At 53.5% G+C, this 18,284-nt stretch overlaps 1 protein-coding gene across 1 annotated transcript in view; it reads right to left on the reverse strand.

Annotated features, from left to right (window-relative positions):
• Nucleotides 1–18,284, reverse strand: part of LOC102452901 (A.superbus venom factor 1) — a 60,560-nt gene that overhangs the window by 18,742 nt on the left and 23,534 nt on the right. The window contains exons 17-27 of the mRNA XM_075902305.2: nucleotides 15,494–15,694; nucleotides 14,224–14,335; nucleotides 11,527–11,612; nucleotides 11,248–11,387; nucleotides 10,430–10,642; nucleotides 8,762–8,828; nucleotides 7,650–7,736; nucleotides 5,486–5,689; nucleotides 4,016–4,091; nucleotides 2,525–2,684; nucleotides 1,092–1,187 (exon numbers count right to left, since the gene is read on the reverse strand). Coding sequence (XP_075758420.1) covers nucleotides 1,092–1,187; nucleotides 2,525–2,684; nucleotides 4,016–4,091; nucleotides 5,486–5,689; nucleotides 7,650–7,736; nucleotides 8,762–8,828; nucleotides 10,430–10,642; nucleotides 11,248–11,387; nucleotides 11,527–11,612; nucleotides 14,224–14,335; nucleotides 15,494–15,694 — 1,442 coding nt within the window. The remainder of the gene's footprint in view (nucleotides 1–1,091; nucleotides 1,188–2,524; nucleotides 2,685–4,015; nucleotides 4,092–5,485; nucleotides 5,690–7,649; nucleotides 7,737–8,761; nucleotides 8,829–10,429; nucleotides 10,643–11,247; nucleotides 11,388–11,526; nucleotides 11,613–14,223; nucleotides 14,336–15,493; nucleotides 15,695–18,284) is intronic.

Genomic DNA, 18,284 nt, shown 5'->3' on the forward strand with positions numbered 1-18,284 from the left:
CAGCAAATTAAAAAATGTTTCCTCTCAGCTTATAGAAACAAAGCTAATAGGTCCCGAATATTCTGGGACGTTAGTGAAAAGTGAAGCCCCAGAGGGAATACTGGAAGCATTTCATTTCCAGCGTTCAATTCTCCCCCCACTTTTTTTTCTAACAACAAAACAGCACTGCAAGCCTGGGGGTCCCCTCCCGCAAGCCCAGTACCCCAAGTGGTCGCCGGAGTTGCCTGCCCCTCAGTCGGACCCTGGACTGCGGTGTCAGACAGAAGGGCACAAGAAGACTCCTAGGTGCCGATTCTGTGGGTGCCCCGGGGCTCAAGCACCCATGCAAAAAAAATAGCGGCCATGGGTCACAGTGGTTCTGCCCCAACTGGCCGTCGATCAGCTGTTGGGTAGGCCGCCAATCAGTGAGTGGCTGCTGGGAGCAACTTGTGGGAGGAATGGAGAAGAGGGGGTAGTGGAGGGAGGGAGGGGGACTTTGAGGGAAGGGAGGGACAGGAAGAGGCAGAGCAAGGGTAAGATCTGAGGTAGGGGGACAGGAAGAGGAGGAGCTAGGGCAAGATCCGAGGGAGGAGAACAGGAAGAGGCGGAGCAAGGGTAAGATCTGAAGGAGGGGGACAGGAAGAGGCGGAGCAAGGGTAAGATCTGAAGGAGGAGAACAGGAAGAGGCGGAGCAAGGGTAAGATCTGAGGGAGGGGGACAGGAAGAGGCGGAGCTAGGGCAAGATCTGAGATAGGGGGACAGGAAGAGGAGGAGCAAGGAAGGGACTCGGGAAGGGGGCAAAATGGGGAACAGGGCCTCAGAGAAGAGGGGGTATGGAGCACCCATTGGGTCAAATAAAAGGCAGCAGCTGTGACGGGAATCATGTTGGGGAGGCATCTGGGAGTAACGTTTACAGGTTGAAAAACAAGAGGACGGCCAAGAAAACGGCGGACAGCCAGTGGACAGGCGGGCACAGTGCGTCGGGAGCAAATGTAGGCCTGTCAAGGCTGAGGACGAAAGACGATCGGTGCCCCGGGCGTGGTTCCTGGGGATGGAAAGGTGAAGCCCCGGGTGTGAAGGCAGAAGTGACTGTGCGAGGCAGAGACACTCACGTTGACTTGATCCTTGCAGATTTCCTTGGCCTCTTCCAACGCAATCAGAACGAAAGCCGTCAGCGACGCTTCCGGCTCAGCGCCTTTGTACCCTCCCTACGGGGAGCAGAGGACAGACGGGGGTTTGGGAAGTGCCATGAGAAGAAAGGTTCCATCCCCGGCCCCCTGCACAGGCCATCATACCAGACACCAGGCCACCCAAGAATGGGCTGAGCAGCTGCCAAGCGTGGGGCCAGGTTCGCCTTTGTCGGTGTGGAGAACGCCGGCCACGCCCACGGACAGGAACGCGTGTGAGTGGACGGAGCTCGCCAGACCCACACTCGGGCCCTGCCACTACATGTCCATCAGTTTCTCGTGCAGGTCACAGGCCAAGCCCCAGGGACAGCAAAGACCAGATTTTGGCCTATGAACCACTTGTGGATCTCGGGCCACCCCAGCGCCTGCTCAGCTATAGGAAATATCGCAGAACTTTCCCCTCTGGAGACATCTGTCCACCACGGGAACAAGGCTCGCAGCCTGGACCCTCCTTCTATCTAATATTAGGGTGACACTGACATCCCCTATGCCCCGCCATTTACACCCCCTTCTGTCTAGTAAACCCAGACACAAACAGCCCTCAACCGAGGCACTGACACCCCTAAATCAAGGCACCTTTGACACTTCCTCCTGTATCTTCAATCCCAGCCCTGCCACCTTCTTCTACCCCAAACGCTAATTCGGAGACCCTTAAAGTTTGACACTGACACTCCTTAAACCCAGATACTCACCCCCTAAAGTCCTGACACCAATACCCCCTTCAACACCTTAAACCCTGACACTGACTCCCCCAAATCTGACGCTGACACCGCCTTCGACCTAATAAACCCTGATACCCTGGGGCGGATATAGGGCAGGGCGAACAGGGCCCCGGGCCCCGTGCTTCAAAAAGCCCCGCTCATGCGCTGTGGTGCCACCGCGCATGCGCCTGGCATCACTGCGCATGCGCCGTGGCAAAGGGGGGGTCCTGCGAAATTATGCTGCCCGGGGCCCTGCAAAACGGTCATCTGCCCCTGCTGCTACCGACATGCTCTTAACACCCTAACTCTGACAATGACCCCCCATCCCACCTCTAAACCCCAAACAACAACAAAACCAAACATGATCTACCCCCCTCCCGCAGGATGTCCCCCCCGCTTGCCCCAGGGAGAAGTGCTGAAGAAACGATAAAGTCCAATAAGGACTAAATAGAATCTGTCCCATTGGGCATGAATCTCTGTTCTCTGCTGCCCGTGTAATTGCTCTGGGCTGGTCCGGACATACACGGGTGTGACAGAGGGTATCCGTCTGCGTGAGCGCAGCCCAGGAAGACGCCCCTTTAAATTGTGAACCGACAAGCTGCTATGAGGACGGAGGCAGGCGGTGGCGGGTGTGTCAAAGTCAAAGGAAACACGTACCACCATCTCTCCGTGGATCACGGGAGCGTCTTCTTGGAAGACCCCGTCCGGCTTCTGCTTTTCCAGGATCAGCCACTTCACCGCCCCGCAGATCACTTGGTTTTCAAGGGGCACTAGTTTCTTGGCCATGGCAAAGACCTTCGCCACATAGGCCGTCAGCCTGAGGACAGAACCAGCCACAGCACAGTCACTCCTGCTTTCCCCCTCGGTGTGAACACTCTGCGCTCAGGGCTGGGGTGAGACGTTTTACAGCCGGAAATGGAGCGACGTTCGTGTGGGCCAGCTTAGGGCGATGTTTTTCAACCAGTGCAACGCGAACCCTGAGGGGTACCTGAGAGAAGTCTGGGGAGGCACATCCACCCAACTGACATTTGGAGAAAACTGAATTTGTGTCGTAAGTTTTATAGCGCTTTCTGATGTTTGTGCTGTGTTCACCCAAACATTTCCTCACCCGCCCGGCTACGATTAAGTTGTTTAAACAAATGTGTTGCAATGGGAGAAAAAAAAATGTGTGTGTCTGAAAACTGTAGGTACTGGGGGTACTTATAATTTTTTTTTTTAAAAAGGGGGTACTTTATAAAAAAAGGTTGAGGAACACTGGTTTAGGGTAACCTGAGTTAGCATGGAGCAAAGGGGACTGTCCCCTCTTGTCTGGGAGAGAGCAGGGTTTCCTGGCATTGGAAAAAGTTCAGTAAAGAGCAATAAAAATGAGTAGAGACATGGAATGGCTACCATATGAGGAGAGATTCGTTAGGCTGGGACTTTTCAGCTTGGAAAAGAGAAGACTGAGAGGGGCTATGACAGAGGTCTATAAAATAATGGCGGGTGTAGAGAAGTTTACTTGTTCCCATAACATAAGAACTAGGGGTCACCAAATGAAATGAATAGGTAGAAAGTTTAAAACGAACAAAAGGAAGTTTTTCTTCTCACAACACAGTCAACCTGTGGAACTCCTTGCAAGAGGAAGTTGTGAAGCCCAAGACTATAACAGGGCTCAAAAAAGAACAAAATACATTCCTGGAGGTTAGGTCCATCAGTGGCTATTAGCCAGGGTGGGTAGGAATGGTGTCCCTAGCCTCTGTTTGTCTGGAAATGAGTGACAGGAGAGGGATCCGTGAGGATTACCCGTTGTGACCCCTCCCTCTGGGGCACCTGGCATTGGCCACTGTGGGCAGACAGGACACGGGGCGAGATGCACCTTTGGTCTGACCCAGTGTGGCCATTCTTATCGTCTTATTCATTATAAGTCCCTCGGGTCACCGTCTTGCCAACACTATGCTGTCACTGAAATCACCAGCGGGGGGGGCATATTTACAAGGTATTTAGGCACCTAACAATGCAAACAGGCACCCAGCGGGATTTATTGACATGTCTAAGTGACTTAGGCACTCAACTTTCAGTGGGAATTAGACTCCTACTTGGCTTAGGTGCTTTTGTAAATATTGCCAGAAGCCGATCAAGGGGCTGCCGGAGAAAACCCACTGTCCTTACCAAGTGCTTGCTTGCCGGTCTTTGAAAGCAGCGTACGAGTAGTCGGGCTTTTTGTAAACCATCTGCTGGGTGTAACCTGAAACAGAAAGAGCCGTGGCACACCTGGCAAACAAAGACAGCGTGGTGACACACACACCCCCACGCCTGTGTGGGACACCGCTTTCCACAGCTCCCACTGGCCGGGAACGGCGATCCGCAGCCAATGGGAGCAGCCATACCTGCAACACACTGGTAAATAAAGCATCCAGCAGACCACCAGGGGCTAACCCCGGTGAACCGTATCCAGTCCCCGGGATGCACATGGCCCGCCCTTGAGCAAGGGGCTGCGAGCCCGGATCCTGGGGTTCAGTTTTCAGTTCTGTCCCTCACTGCAGGGTGTGATGTTGGGCCAGTCGCTCCCTGCCTCAGTTTCCGCACCCATCATGTAGTCAATCATGAAAGCGTAATGGGTGGGGTGTTTGTCGTTCAGAGCCAATGGCTAACTTAGGCAGCCCCCAAGGGAGCCTGTGGCGTGGTGAAAGGAATCTACCAAGTTCTCTCAGTGGTCCGGAGAGTCCCCCTCCTTCCCCGCTACCGAGTGCCAAATCCTGAAATGGATTTGAGCTGCCAGCCTGCCGGCGAATGGCCGACACCCCGCTACCATGTACCGTCCCCTCCTCCCACCGCAGCCAGAGGCCAGAACAGCCGCACACCCACTGAACGTGAGTCCAGCCGCACCGCAGGCCTGACAATAGGGGCTGGAGGGTTGTCCACATAAGAAAGTCTAGTCAGCACTGTGGGCGGGGTATTAAACCGCATGTGCCAGGTCTTAAACCAGCCTCTAAAGGGAGAAGGTGCTTTTCTGGCCCCCATTCCCACAGTGCCTCACGAGTCGACCAGGGGCACCGCACTGTGGGGACCAGGGCATCATGGCTCCTCCGAGAAAGGGAGGAGGGGGTGGAGAGGAGCGAGTGGTGAGCGGGGCCTGGGGGGAAGAGGTGGAAGGGGGATGGGAGAGGCGGAGCAAGGGCGGGATCTCAGGGGAAAAGGCCAGTGGGGCAGAGCCCGGAGGCAGAAAACGGGCAGAGCTTTGGGGAAAGGGTGGATTGGCTGACAGGGCCACAGTCCAGGTGCCACTTCTAAGGAGCTTCTGGCCTCTAACCTCACAACCACCAGGGCACTGCTGCTCTCCCCATTCGCAGAAGGGGAAATGGAGTCCCAGAGAGATTAAGTGACTTGCCCAACATCGCCCGGGAAGTCTGTGTCAGAGCAGGGAACTGAACTGAATCCCCGGAGGGCCCGGCTAGCCGCCCGGTCCCTGGGCTCTCTATCACCCAATCTGCTTCAGGCGAGGTTTCAGAAGCATTTGGCCCCTCTCCGAGACAGGACACTGGGCCAGCCAGACCCCCAGACCAGGCCCATGCGGCGGTTCCTGTGTCTGTACTGTGAGCCGGAGGAAGAGCGGGGCCGTCTGGCATACGCAGGGCTTACCTTGCATGATCAGCTTGATGGCTTCCGCCCGGCGCTCCGCCCCGACCCGCTCCCACTGCTCCGTGCTGTCCAGGTAGTGGGTGGCGATGACCGGGGGGGTCATGCCGATCATGTTCTGCTCCCCGCAGCCCGACGGCGTCACAATGAGGTGCTTCAGGTTGGCCCCGTCGATGGAGTTTTCCACAATTATCGCCACGGGGTTCCCTGGCCGAGGAAATCAGGCGGCATGAGCCCCAGCGGGGAGAGCGGGCCCGGAGCGACAGTGGATCCCAGGCCTGTGTGCTGATCCCACCCCCACCCCTGCAACCCTCCGAGCATTTCTCAGCAAGCCCCGGCCAAAGGAGCAGCAAGAATCCCCGTGGCCACCCAGGCGCTCGGGGGCCCTGCAGAACGTGGCCCCGTGGCGCGTCCGAGCCGCCGTGGGGGGGCACCGAGGCCCGCCCGCCCTGAGAGCACCGGCCCCTGCTGGCTGAGCTCCCCGGGGGCAAAGAGAGGGCTGCTCCCCCCACTGTAAGGATGGGGAGTGAAAGCACCACTGTGCTGAGAGATTTGCGGCCAGCAACAGGCCCAACCCACCCCACCTCCCATTGGCTGGTTTCTGGCCAATGGGAGTGTGGAGCCGGTGCTTAGGGCAGGGGCAGTGCTGCCTAAGGGCTGGAGCTGCTGCCGGCCACTTCCAAGGCAGAGCGTGGTGTCAGAACAGGCAGGAATTGGCCACAGGTGTTCAACACGTGGGCTCTGACCCAGCCGTAGCTGGCCACCAGGGAGCCGGGGGGCTGAACAGGGCGACCCAGTGCCTGACATTCTGCGCCCCAGGACGGAGTCACCACCCGCAGGTTGAAAACCACTGTCCAGGCCAGCCTGTCTAAAAGCCTCGTCTGCCCCCTGGATCCTCCATCGCCCGGGGAGCCCCTCAGAACCCTCGAACTGGAAGCAACCTCCAGAGATCAAGACCAGCCCCCTGCCCTCCCGGCAGGACCGAGCACCGTCTGGATCATCCCTGACGGGTCTGTCCAACCTGCTCTTCCATATCCCCAGCGATGGGGATTCCACAGCCTCCCTGGGCAACTTATCCCAGTGCTTCACCAGCCTGTGATGGTGCATCGGGGAGCCCCCGACCCTGCACCCTCATCTGCAGCCAGATGGGACTCTTCTAGCCAGTAGAAGGTTTATTTGCTTCTCAGAGATACAACCCAGCATTGGCTCCACGTTGCCATAGGAGCCAGGGCAGACAGCCTAGTCCTCTTGGGGGGAGGGGGGTTCACAGGCCCCTGAGCCCCCCGTCCTGGACTTAGTCTGCTTTCTTCATGCTTCCCTCAGCCAAGACCGCCCAGCTCCCAGGCCTTCCCGCCCAGCCAGTTGGCCGTCTCTGCCTCCCTTCCTTTGGCTCTTCTTCTGGGAAGAGCCTTGTTATCTGCTCAGGCTGGTGTCTGGGCCCATACGCGTGTGGGGGAGTCATTGGGATCTCACAGCACAGCACAGCCAGGTGGGAATACCGGGTTACAAAGCAGACAGCCCCCCACTACACCCTGACAGAAGCTTTTCCTACTGTCCAACCTAAACCTCCCTTGCTGTAATTTAAGACCATTGCTTCTTATCCTGCCCTCAGAGGCCAAGGAGAACAATTGTTCTCCCTTCTCCTTGAAACACCCTTTTAGATACTCGGAAACCGCTCTCGGTCGTCTCCTTTCCAAACTAAACAAGCCCAATTCTTTCAGTCTTCCCCCCGGCTCATGGGTTCTAGACCCTTTGTCATTTTTGTTGCTCTTCTCTGGACCCTCTCCAATTTCTCCACATCTTTCTTGAAATGCGGTGCCCAGAACTGGACACGAGACTCCAGTTGGGGCCTAACCAGCGCAGAGTAGAGCGGAAGAAGGACTTTTCGGGTCTGGCTCACCACACTCCTGTTCATGCAGCCCAGAATCACGATGGCTTGTTTTGCACCGGTGTCACGCTGTTGGCTCCTATTTAGAGTGTGGGCCACTCTGACCCGTGTGTCAGCCGCACACCGACAAGGCGGCTCTCGGCCATGACTGCTCGACCGGCCCCGCAACAGACCTCCGTGGCCATCGGACACCTCCTGCCCGTGTGGCTACCAGGCAGAATCCTGGCTCCTTTCCCTCTACTTCTAAAGCACGAAGCCCTTGCCCCTCCCGTCTCTTGCCTTGGATGCTGACTTTGGTCTCCGACTCTGTGTTGGGAACCATGTCGTCGATATCGGCCGCATGCACCACCTCTTCCTGGACGCCGTCTGGAACGGAAGGAGGCAGGAAAGAGACGATGAAACGCCGCCCAGCCAGCCGCCGGAGCCCGGCCAGCCTCCGTGTCAGCCACAGCGAAACCGACGCCCCGGGAATCTCCCAGGCGGGAGCTGATGCCAGGGGAGGAGTTTTCAGGGAGGTTTGCTGCAGAGTGGATTCGGGGTTAGTTCCACGGGTCCAAAGCCAGCGATGCAGGCTCTTCCGTACAGGGGCGCAGGTTGGGGCCCAGAATGGATCCAAACCCGGCCGCCCCCACTTCCTGCGGTTCTGGGAGGGACTTCGGCTGCTAGGGGCAGGCTCTGGACTGGGACAGAGGATTGGGGTGTGGGAGGCAGTGCCGGGTGGAGGGCTGGGCCTGGAAGAAGGAGTCTGGGGTGCAGGCAGGCTGTTGAGGGCCACAGAGGAGGACTCCCCCAAGCCTACCCCTTGCTGGCAGCAGCAAGCTCTGGGGGAAAAGCCCCCTTTTATTGTCCGTCCCCCCAGCATGACATTCCCCCAAATCCCCCTCTCCTCCCCCGCATGAGGAGACATTTGCCCAAGCCCCCCCCTTCCCACTCCACACTTCTCCCAAGCCCCCCAGACAGCTCCTCGACGTCCACCCAGGATAAGGCCGCCCCCACTGGTGTTGACTGGGAGCTGCCTGCCCTGGAGAGTGGGGGGGGCTTCCATGCACCCCCTCCCTCCGCAGGTGCAGCAGCTGCCTGAGCCATCGTGCTCCCTTGTAGCTGGCTGCCGATGAGGAAGTGCAGCGCAGCGCTGGAGAGGGCAGCCACCCACTGCCCAGGGCAGGCAGGGACGAGTCGGGGGAGACACGCAGGGCCAGGAGATGCTCTCGGGGAGGCACATGGGGCAAGGGGAGAGACCCAGCCCCGAACATTGGTGGAGTCAGGCTCCTGGGCCTGGACTCTTCCTGCAACCTGGGCTCACCGAACCCGCGTGGGCGCAGGGCGTGGAATCCGGGGAGCCCTTCGTGCTGAAAGGCGCCACGGGGAGGCCAAGCCGTGCGGCTACTCACTGTTTCCTTTCCCAGACGGATCCAGTACGACAGATTTAATTGTCTTGGTCATCCTCATCCCTTCCGGCTAGAAAGGAAGGAGACGCGCTTGTGACCAGACAGCGCAGGGCAGGGGGGAAAGGCGAGCCAGGGGCTGGGCTGGTTTACCCTGGCGCCAAGCAGCAGCGACGCCCCTGGGTGCCAGCATCAAGTGAACCTGACAGCAGGCTCTGCCCCAGGCAGTCCAGAATCAGACCTCCACGAGGGTCCCTTTTCCTGGATCCTTGTTAGAGGGCAGCCAAGCAGAAGTCCCCAGACCAAGCTCATCCCCAGCGTAACACCGTCCCTGCCCCCTAAGGACGCAGGTGTAGGGAGCCTGGCCAGATCTTCCTCTCCCCCATCACTGCAGTCAGACCACGGGACAGGCCAATGGGACGCCCTTCGCACCCCCCCCCCCCCCCCATCGCTGGTCCTTTGGGCAGCTCTCCTGGCCAATAGGTGAGGCACTGAGTCTGCACCCACTGGTCCAAGCCAGGCCGACTTATCCATTAGGCCCAGGAGGCGCAGTGCCTGGGGCCCACGATACTTTTAGGGGCTCATGAAAATGTTTTCATTTCTTTTAAAATCAGAAGAAAAAAAATGAACTTTTAGGGTCGAAGAAAAGGTTTCAATTTTTTCTCACGTCAGAAAAAAATGAAACTTTTAGGGCCCACGAAAATCTATTCAATTTTGCCTAAAACAGAACGAAAATAAAATGTTGACGTACTTAAAGTTATATCAAAAATAATGTTTAATATTTTTTTAATGGAGGAAGGGGCCCACGAAGGCAAAAGTGCCTAGGGCCCACAAAAGTCATTATGCAGGGTTTTGTTTCTAAGGTTTCCACCCCTGTGTGGAATAATTTTTTTAGGTGCACTGAAGCATGTGCAAGTTTTAGTTCCAAGGATGCCAGGTCCACATTGGTTGAGGATAGGGCTTGAACCCACAACCCCACCCCTGTAGAACTGTAGTGGAATTTGCCCCTTGCCCGAAAAAGATAAGGAACTAGCTTAACAGCAGTTAGGGGCCCACTAGCCTGTGGAGCAAGAATGAAGCTGTGTTTCACATTTTCTAACTTGTGACAGGCACAAGCAGGCAGAAATCAGCAACATAGCTATGAGAAAGTAAAACCGCACATAGGCATAAGATAAGAGTACCCCTCCCCAACTACTGGAATGCCAATCGTGAACGTTAGAAATAATGTATTGCTGTGCTTTAACCAATGAAATGTAAAAGCCAATCAAACTGTTATTCGTGTATCCGATAAAAGGCTATGCACAGAGCGGCACGGGGTCGCTCCTCGCCATTTTTTTGCTATAAAGCTCGAGGGGACGACCATCAGCGCTGATTAATAAAAGTCTGGTAAATCCTCCTTCAGGCATCCGTGTCATTCTGTTACACCGGTTTGAGTCCGGTACGGTTACAGAACTGAAGCTAAGGTTTCCTCTAGGCAAGCTCAGAAGTCAGTGTGCAAGAGAACCAAGGCAGCTGCAGCTGCTACAGTGGAGGGGGTGAAGTGGAAGGAAGCTGGATAGCCCTGCAGGGTGTTAATTGCGGATAAGGCCCAGCATCAACTCCAGAAACCAGACAGCCTGGCCTCCAGGCTCTTGGCCAATGGCGGACACTACGCCCCCTTGAGCAGACACCTACCACGACCTTCAGTTTCTTCTTCACACCATCCGCCACGAAACTGCCCCACACGGCGGCTTTGACCTCGATTTCGTGAGATCCCGTCAGCAACGGGACAATGATGAAGGGCACGGCGAGGGAGGACCTGCCTTGGATTTTGAGCATTTGCCGGTATTTCGTCTTGGACGTGGCTGCGCTGCAGAAGGCCGGGTTGTAGAGCAGGTCCACCCGGACCTGAGAAGAGAGCAGAGCCGGGTGAGCAGGCAGCCCGCAGGGCGGGGCCCTGTTCCGAAAAGCAGCCCCTGCCTGGAGCTCACCATTACCAACTACAAAGGCAGGACTGTCCTTACAACGCCCGTGACGGCCTGAGAAGTCCTCCAGGACCCCTCTGGTCCTGACCGGGCTCAGAGAGCCCCTCAGCCTGTGGTGGTCCTCTGTGGAAGTAATGAGGCCCATCTGGTGTGGCTGCCATTGTGTCAGCAGAAGGCCTGGAACCTCCTTGTATAACAGCAGAGCAGTTAGTGTGTGGGGCTAGTGATACAGAGGTGGTGGGTTCAAGCCCCGTGCTTGCCAGCTACAATTTGTGGCAGATCGTCCTTTTCTGGGGCGTTGGCAGACTGGGCAAGGGGGGGCCTTTGGTCTGACCCAGTCTGGCTGCTCTTTTGTTCTTCGCTGGGTAGATTCCACCACCCTGATCCTGCAAGGTGCTGAGCACCCAACAAGCTCAAAGTGAGTCCAGCCATGAAGGAATCGGGCCCTGGAAGAACAGGCCTTGTCCCATGTCGGTTCGACCGCACTGAGCACCGATCGCCAATTGCACCGCAAGGCGGGGAGCGTACCGTAATCTGTTCGGCCCGGTAGTTGTAGAGAATAGCCCGGATCTCCACCTGTTCGTTCCTCACCACAGAGTAGGGCAGCCGGAGGTCGATGAAAAAGTCTTTCATCACTGTGATCTCATAGGGGTCGGCCACGCAGATCCCTGCAATGGTCAGAGACGGGGGGGGGGGGAGCTTATATTTTAGTCCTGAAACACGCCTCCGTTGTTGTGACGTACCCAAGGTCCGTTTTCCCCACTTGCATTTCTGCCTGTTCTCTGGCCAGCGAACAGTGTTGCTCACCTTTGGTCTCGGAGAGACTGACCGCCAGCACTTCCCAGGTAGTGATGGAATCCTTCAGGAAAATTTGCAACGTCTTGGAAGAAATTCTATGTGGAAAGAGAAAGACGAGAGTCTTTTTACAGAAAGAAGCAGCAAGGACTCGGGAGCCTTCCCCAACTAAGGTCTAAATCCAGAGCTTCAAAGGGTGCATCTACAGAGCAGGGCTTAACTCGAAATAAGCACCGCAAATGGAGCGGCGTCAATTGCGTAGCTTAGTTCGAAATGGGGAGAGTCTGCCCTGCACGTATTTAGAAATAGAGCTCTCTGCCCTCGACTTCCCTTGCTCCTCGTACAACGAGGGTTACAGGAGTCGGAGAAAGACATCCTCCAGCTTGACAGGATTTCGACACTATTTCGAAATTAGCCAATTAGCCAGTCAGAAGAGGGATTTTCGGGTCTCTCCTCCACGTCCTATTTCCTTTCTATCTCAGTCTTCTCTCCTGAGCCTCCAGTCTCTCACTCCATCTCTCTCTCTCTGCCCTCCTCCTACTGCCTCCCCTCCTCTCTCTCAGCTCTCCTCCGCCTCCTGCCTCTCTCTCCATCTCTCGCTTTCTCTTCTCCCCCTCCAGCCTCTCACTCTGTCTCCACTCTCCTCCACCTCCTTTCTGTCTCCTCCGTTCTCCTCCACCCTCCTTTCTGTCTCCGTTGGGGATGCACGCGTGTCCAGGCCCCACCCTCTGGGCATGCACATCACCGCCCCACCCCCAATTCACCTCCCACCATGGCGCTCGGCTGACTTCTGCCTTACAGAGTCACAGATATTAGGCTACTATATATGTGATAACTGCCGGATGTGTAGATGCAGACTCAGTTATTTCAAAATACTCATGGGCTGTGTCTAGACTGGCCAGTTTTTCCGGAAAATCAGCCGCTTTTCCAGAAAAACTTGCCAGCTGTCTACACTGGCCGCTTGCATTTCCGCAAAAGCACTGACGTCCTACTGTAAGAGATCAGTGCTTTTTGCGGAAATACTGTGCTGCTCCCGTTCAGGCAAAAGTCCCTTTTGCGCAAAAGGGCCAGTGTAGACAGCTCAGATTTGTTTTGCACAAAAAAGCCCCGATGGCGAAAATGGCGATCGGGGCTTTTTTGCGCAAAAGCGCGTCTAGATTGGCATGGATGCTTTTCTGCAAAAAGTGCTTTTGCGGAAAAGCGTCCGTGCCAATCTAGACGCTCTTTTCCGCAAATGCTTTTAACGGAAAACTTTTCCATTAAAAGCATTTCCGGAAAATCATGCCAGTCTAGACGTAGCCAGGGTGTGTCTACACTGCAACACTATTCCAAAAGAGCTTAGTCCACGTCTACACAGCAGGCAGTTATTTCAAAATAGTGTCAAAATACTGTCAAGCTGGAGGACTTCGTACTCCGACTCCTGAAATCCTCATTGTACTAGGAGTAAGGGAAATCGGAGGAAGAGGCCTCTATTTCCAAATAAGTGCTGTGTAGACGCTCCCTATTTCGAACTAAGCTGCGCAATTGACGTAGCTCAATTTGTGTTGCTTATTTCGAGTTAAGCCCTGTAGCGAAGACGCACCTGGAAGTATCATGAGCTTTCATGGGCAAAACCCATTTCCTCAGATGAGCGGAGAAGAAGAACTATATGTATAAAATGATGGGGAGGAAATTAGCTGTTACCACTCAAGAGAAAGATCTTGGAGTCCTTGTGGAGGGTTCTCTGAAAACACCCACTCAATGTGCTGCAGCAGTCAAAGAAGCAACCAGAATGCTAGGAAGTATTACGAAAGGGATAGAGAATAAGCCAGGGAATATCTTATTGCCTCTATATAAATCCACGGGATGCCCACATCTCGAATTCTGCATACAGATGTGGCCACTTCATCTCAAAAAGATCTCTTGGCATTGGAAAAAGTTCAGAAAAGGGCAACAAAAATGATTAGGAGTATGGAAAGGCTACCATGGGGGAGGGTTTAATGAGACTGGGATTTTTCAGCTTGGAAAAGAGACGACCATGGGGATAGGATAGAAGTCTGTAAAATCATGTCTGTGAAGAAGGTAAATAAAGAATTATTTGCTCCTTCCCATAACAAGAGAAGTAGGGGGGAGTGTCACTGAATGAAATGAATAGGTAGGAGGGTTACAACAAACAAAAGGAAGTATGTCCCACAATGCACAGTCAACCTGCGGAACTCCTTGCCAGAGGACATTTCAGCCCTCCAATTAGAAAGCACCGTCAGTATCATATGACTCAGCGACCCCCCGTAACACACTCTGAATAGCAAACAGAAATGAGGAACGATTCCTGCACAGTGCTAAAGAGCCAGGCACCGACACCCATATTCAAGCCCTGCCCACCCGTTGCCCGATCCTTCTGGCCAGGAAAGATCGGGGTGTGGGTGGCCGGGGCTTGGCTTCAAGGGTAGGCCTTGGTGGAAGGGGTGGGGTGGGTTTTTTGAGTCCCTAGATCTGAGCTCAGAACTGGAGTAACCGACCGAAATTCCCATTATACAGAAGGTCAGGCTGTGATCAAATGGGCCTTTCTGGCCTGAAAATCCAGGAGACTCTAGGACTACGGATCGGAGGGGGAATTCTGACTCTAATTCGTGAGAAATATTCCAGCTGGGGGAGACCCACTGACTGCCCCCCCGCCACATCCGAACGTGGCCCTTTGATGAGTGGAGGGGCACGGCCGCGTGCTCTTACCCCAGGTCATTGGGGCGCTCGGTCAGGTGCTCCACTTGCCACAGCCAGCTCTCTGGGAACTGGCTCCGGGAGGTGATATCCTCGTCCGACAGGAAATCTTCATCCAAGTCACCTGGGAAGTCAAAGCACCAGATTGGCTGGCTGGGACACTGACTGGGGGGAGGCAAACCTGAGGGGATCCCGGGGGCGACCGGCTCTAGGACTGAGCTGGAAGCCTCCGTGCTTTGCCCAGCCTTGCCGCTGACGGCCCAGAAGTGCGGGAATGGCTGGAGGGGAAGCCGGGGGCGTCGGCTCTCGGTGCCCCCTTTGCTGCTTCCCCAGCAGCCAGACTTTTCTGGGCTCCTGTCACACCTGTGTAAGCGCCGGGCTCAGTGTGCACCGGCACCCCCCTGGGGCAGTGGTTCTCAACCTGTGGGCCACAGACCCCTGGTGGTCTGCAACGGTACTGCAGGGGGGTCCATGGAACATTTAAAGATAAGGATCAGGCCTGTCACAGTGGGCCCGATCCTTACTTTTCTTTTTCTTTTCTTTTCTTTCCTTTTTTCCTTTTTCTTTCCTAACTTTTCTTTTTTCTTTCTTTTCCTTTTCTTTCCTAACTTTTCTCTTTTTTATTGTTTCCTTTTTCTTTCCTAACTTTTCTTTTTTCTTTCTTTTCTTTTTCTTTCCTAACTTTTCTTTTTTCTTGTTTCCTTTTTCTTTCCTAAGTTTTCTCTTTTTTCTTGTTTTCTTTTTCTTTCCTAACTTTTCTTTTTTCTTTCTTTTCCTTTTCTTTCCTAACTTTTCTCTTTTTTATTGTTTCCTTTTTCTTTCCTAACTTTTCTTTTTTTCATTTATTTTTATTTCCTTACTTTTCTTTTTTCTTTTTCTTTCCTTATTTTCCTTTCCTTTTCTCCCCCTCCCCCCTCTGTGAAATTTTAATAGATTGAAAAGGGGTCCGTATGCTTGAAAAGATTGGGAAACACTGTCCTAGTGGATTGCTCGCAAGGGGTAAAAGCCTACTACTATTTCTAGATAGCGGAGTTCCTCCAGTATCTCAAACGGTGGAGGACTGTGCTCTGGAAACAGAGCTGAAAAGGTTAACGCTCAGTGGTGACCAATGAAGAGGTTATTACGCTGGGTCGCCTTATTAACACTAACTGGATTGCCAGCTCTGTGTGCACCTCACCCTCGTGGGATCTGTGCACATGAGCAGGGATGGTTCATGAGGCATGGCCTTATTTCCCTGACAGCGCCCCGCTGCTCTGAGTGGTACTGAAACCCTGGTACTTGCTTCTTGACAGTTGCAGGTGGAGCTCCCGTTGCATCTTGTCCCGCACGGTCTTGATGTAAGTGCAGCACTCTAGGAAGGCCTGCTTGCATTCTTCCGTATCGGTGATGTATCCGAGCCTCTTCTCGCAGCTGTGCCCCATGGGGTTCTCGTACATCCCGTCCTCACAGCATTTCTTCAGCTTCCGGTCATGGTACTCGGCCGCTGAAATGCACAAACCAGATGGTCGTTCCTACCAAGCTTCTATTCATCGCTCTCTCCTTAGAGCTTCAAAAGGATCTCACCAAACTAAGTGATTGGGCAACAAAATGGCCAATGAAATTGAATGTTGATCAATGTAAAGGGATGCACATTGGAAAAAACAATCCCAGCGATACGTACAAAACGATGGGGACTAATTTAGCTACAACTACTCAAGAGAGAGATCTTGGAGTCACTGTGAAGAGTTCTCTGAAACCGTCCACTCAATGTGCAGCAGCATAAAAAAAGCAAACACAATGTTAGGAATCATTAAAAAAGGGATAGAGAACAAGACAGAGAATCTCTTACTGCCTCTATATAAAACCATGGGACACCCACAGCTTGAATACTGCGTACCGATGTGGTCGCCTCATCTCAAAAAAGACATATTGGCAGTGGAAAAGGTTCAGAAAAGGTCAACAAAAATGATGAGGGGTTTAGAATGGGTCCCATAGGAAGAGAGATTAAAAAGACTGGGACTTTTCAGCTTAGAAAAGAGGAGAGTAAGGGGAGACAGGATAGAGGTCTATAGAATCATGACTGGTGTGGAAAAAGTGAGTAAGGAAAAGTTATTTACTTGTTCCCATAACCTAAGAACTAGGGGTCACCAAATGAAACAAATAGGCAACAGGTTTAAAATAAACAAAGGGAAGTTTTTCTTCACTCAGCGCACAGTCAACCTGTGGAACTCCTCGCCAGAGGATGTGGTGAAGACCAAGACTTTAACAGGGTTCAAAAAAGAGCTAGATAGATTCATGGAGGTTAGGTCCATCAATGGCTATTAGCCAGGATAGGTAGGAATGGTGTCCCTAGTCTCTGTTTGTCAGAGGCTGGGAATGGGGGGGATCATTCCCTGTTCTGTTCACTCCCTCTGGGGCATCTGGTATTGGCCACTGCCGGCAGACAGGACACTGGGCTAAATGGACTTTTGGTCTGACTCAGTCTGGCCATTCTTATGTTCTTACGAAATTACTACTAGACATGGTTAAAGATCCTAGGAACTTGCACTTCTGCTCTCTCTAGTATTTTATCCTTAACAATGATTAGCAGCTCCAGCAGCTTCAGTGGAAGGAGCGAGAAACCCCACCGCAGAATAACCTGCCTGCAGAGAAGTTTCTTCCTGACCCCAATTAGTGGTTGGCTCATGCCCTGAAGCATGAGGGTGTAAAGCTCTTCTTAAAAGATTGAGACCAATGGAACCTCCTCACTGGTCTCAATCCTTTCTGGAATCCCGCTTGGCCCTTGGCCTCCATACAATCCTGTGGGGTGAGCGCTGTGGCGTGAAAATAGTTCCTTTTATAGATTCTTAATTAGAAGCCATTCGGTCTGGTTGAGGGGCTCCTTGTGCTTAACAATTTGCCTGTTGTTGTTATTTGAGCTGCGGAAGCACCGTGGGACCACGAACCTACTGTGTGCCCCACCACAGAACAGACACACGGTCTGTGCCCTGGGCAAGGTACCGTTCATTATTTTCTATATCCATCACAGCCCCTCTGGAAAGGGGCTAGTTCCAAACTCCTCATAGGGAAATCTAGCCAGACTCCCCCCGTCTCCTGCTACAGGTAATGCAGCTGGCAGGAGGCTGTGGCAAGGGTAAAACTGGTCCCACCATGGCAGGGGTGTCATATTACTGGATTCTAAAAATCACTGTTGCACCCATGGGGGGGGGGGGAGGTTGTCCCAAAAGTCTGTACAAAGGGGGTCATGTGAGGTGTCAAATGAAAGCTTGTGTTCTACTGATTCTGTTTATGCTATTGAAGTACTTGTATAGTATCTGTATGTGGAGTTATGCATATGTACTCTGTGTTGATGGTGGGAAATTCTCTGTCTGAGACCGAGCAATGAGCCAGGACTGATTGTTCGGCATCTACGCTAATTAGCAAGGCTCCAGGGACAGTAAATCTCTAGGTGCCAATACACACCTGAGGAATGTGACTGATACCTGCAAACCAGCCAGGGCATAATGGCTAACAGCGTGTGAAACAGAGATAGGTCACTCAACCATGTGACCTGCTCTGGCCAGGAGGATGCCAGGAGAGGTATATAAGTGCCATGTGGCAATTTCCATCTGGTCTTCAGTTCAGCTGCTGATTCCAGATGCAGCCTTGCGAGGAACAGCAAGTTGGAAAGAACCATGGACCCATCCTGACGTAGGATGTACACCAGAGACTTATAAGATAGCACTTTATAACATCTCTATGGGTGTGTCTAGACTACATGCCTCCTTCGACGGAGGCATGTAGATTAGCCAGATCGGAAGAGGGAAATGAAGCCGCGATTAAAATAATAGCGGCTTCATTTAAATTTAAATGGCTGCCCCGATCTGCCGATCAGCTGTTTGTCGGCAGATCGGGGGAGTCTGGACGCGATGCCCCGACAAAGAAGCCTTTCTTCATTGACACAGGTAAGCCTCGTGAAACCAGGTTTACCTGTGTCGATGAAGAAAGGCTTCTTTGTCGGGGCATCGCGTCCAGACTCCCCCGATCTGCCGACAAACAGCTGATCGGCAGATCGGGGCAGCCATTTAAATTTAAATGAAGCCGCGATTATTTTA

This window comes from Pelodiscus sinensis, chromosome 31 (assembly GCF_052426305.1).
Source record: "Pelodiscus sinensis isolate ZL-2025 chromosome 31, ASM5242630v1, whole genome shotgun sequence".
Lineage (NCBI taxonomy): Eukaryota > Metazoa > Chordata > Testudines > Trionychidae > Pelodiscus > Pelodiscus sinensis.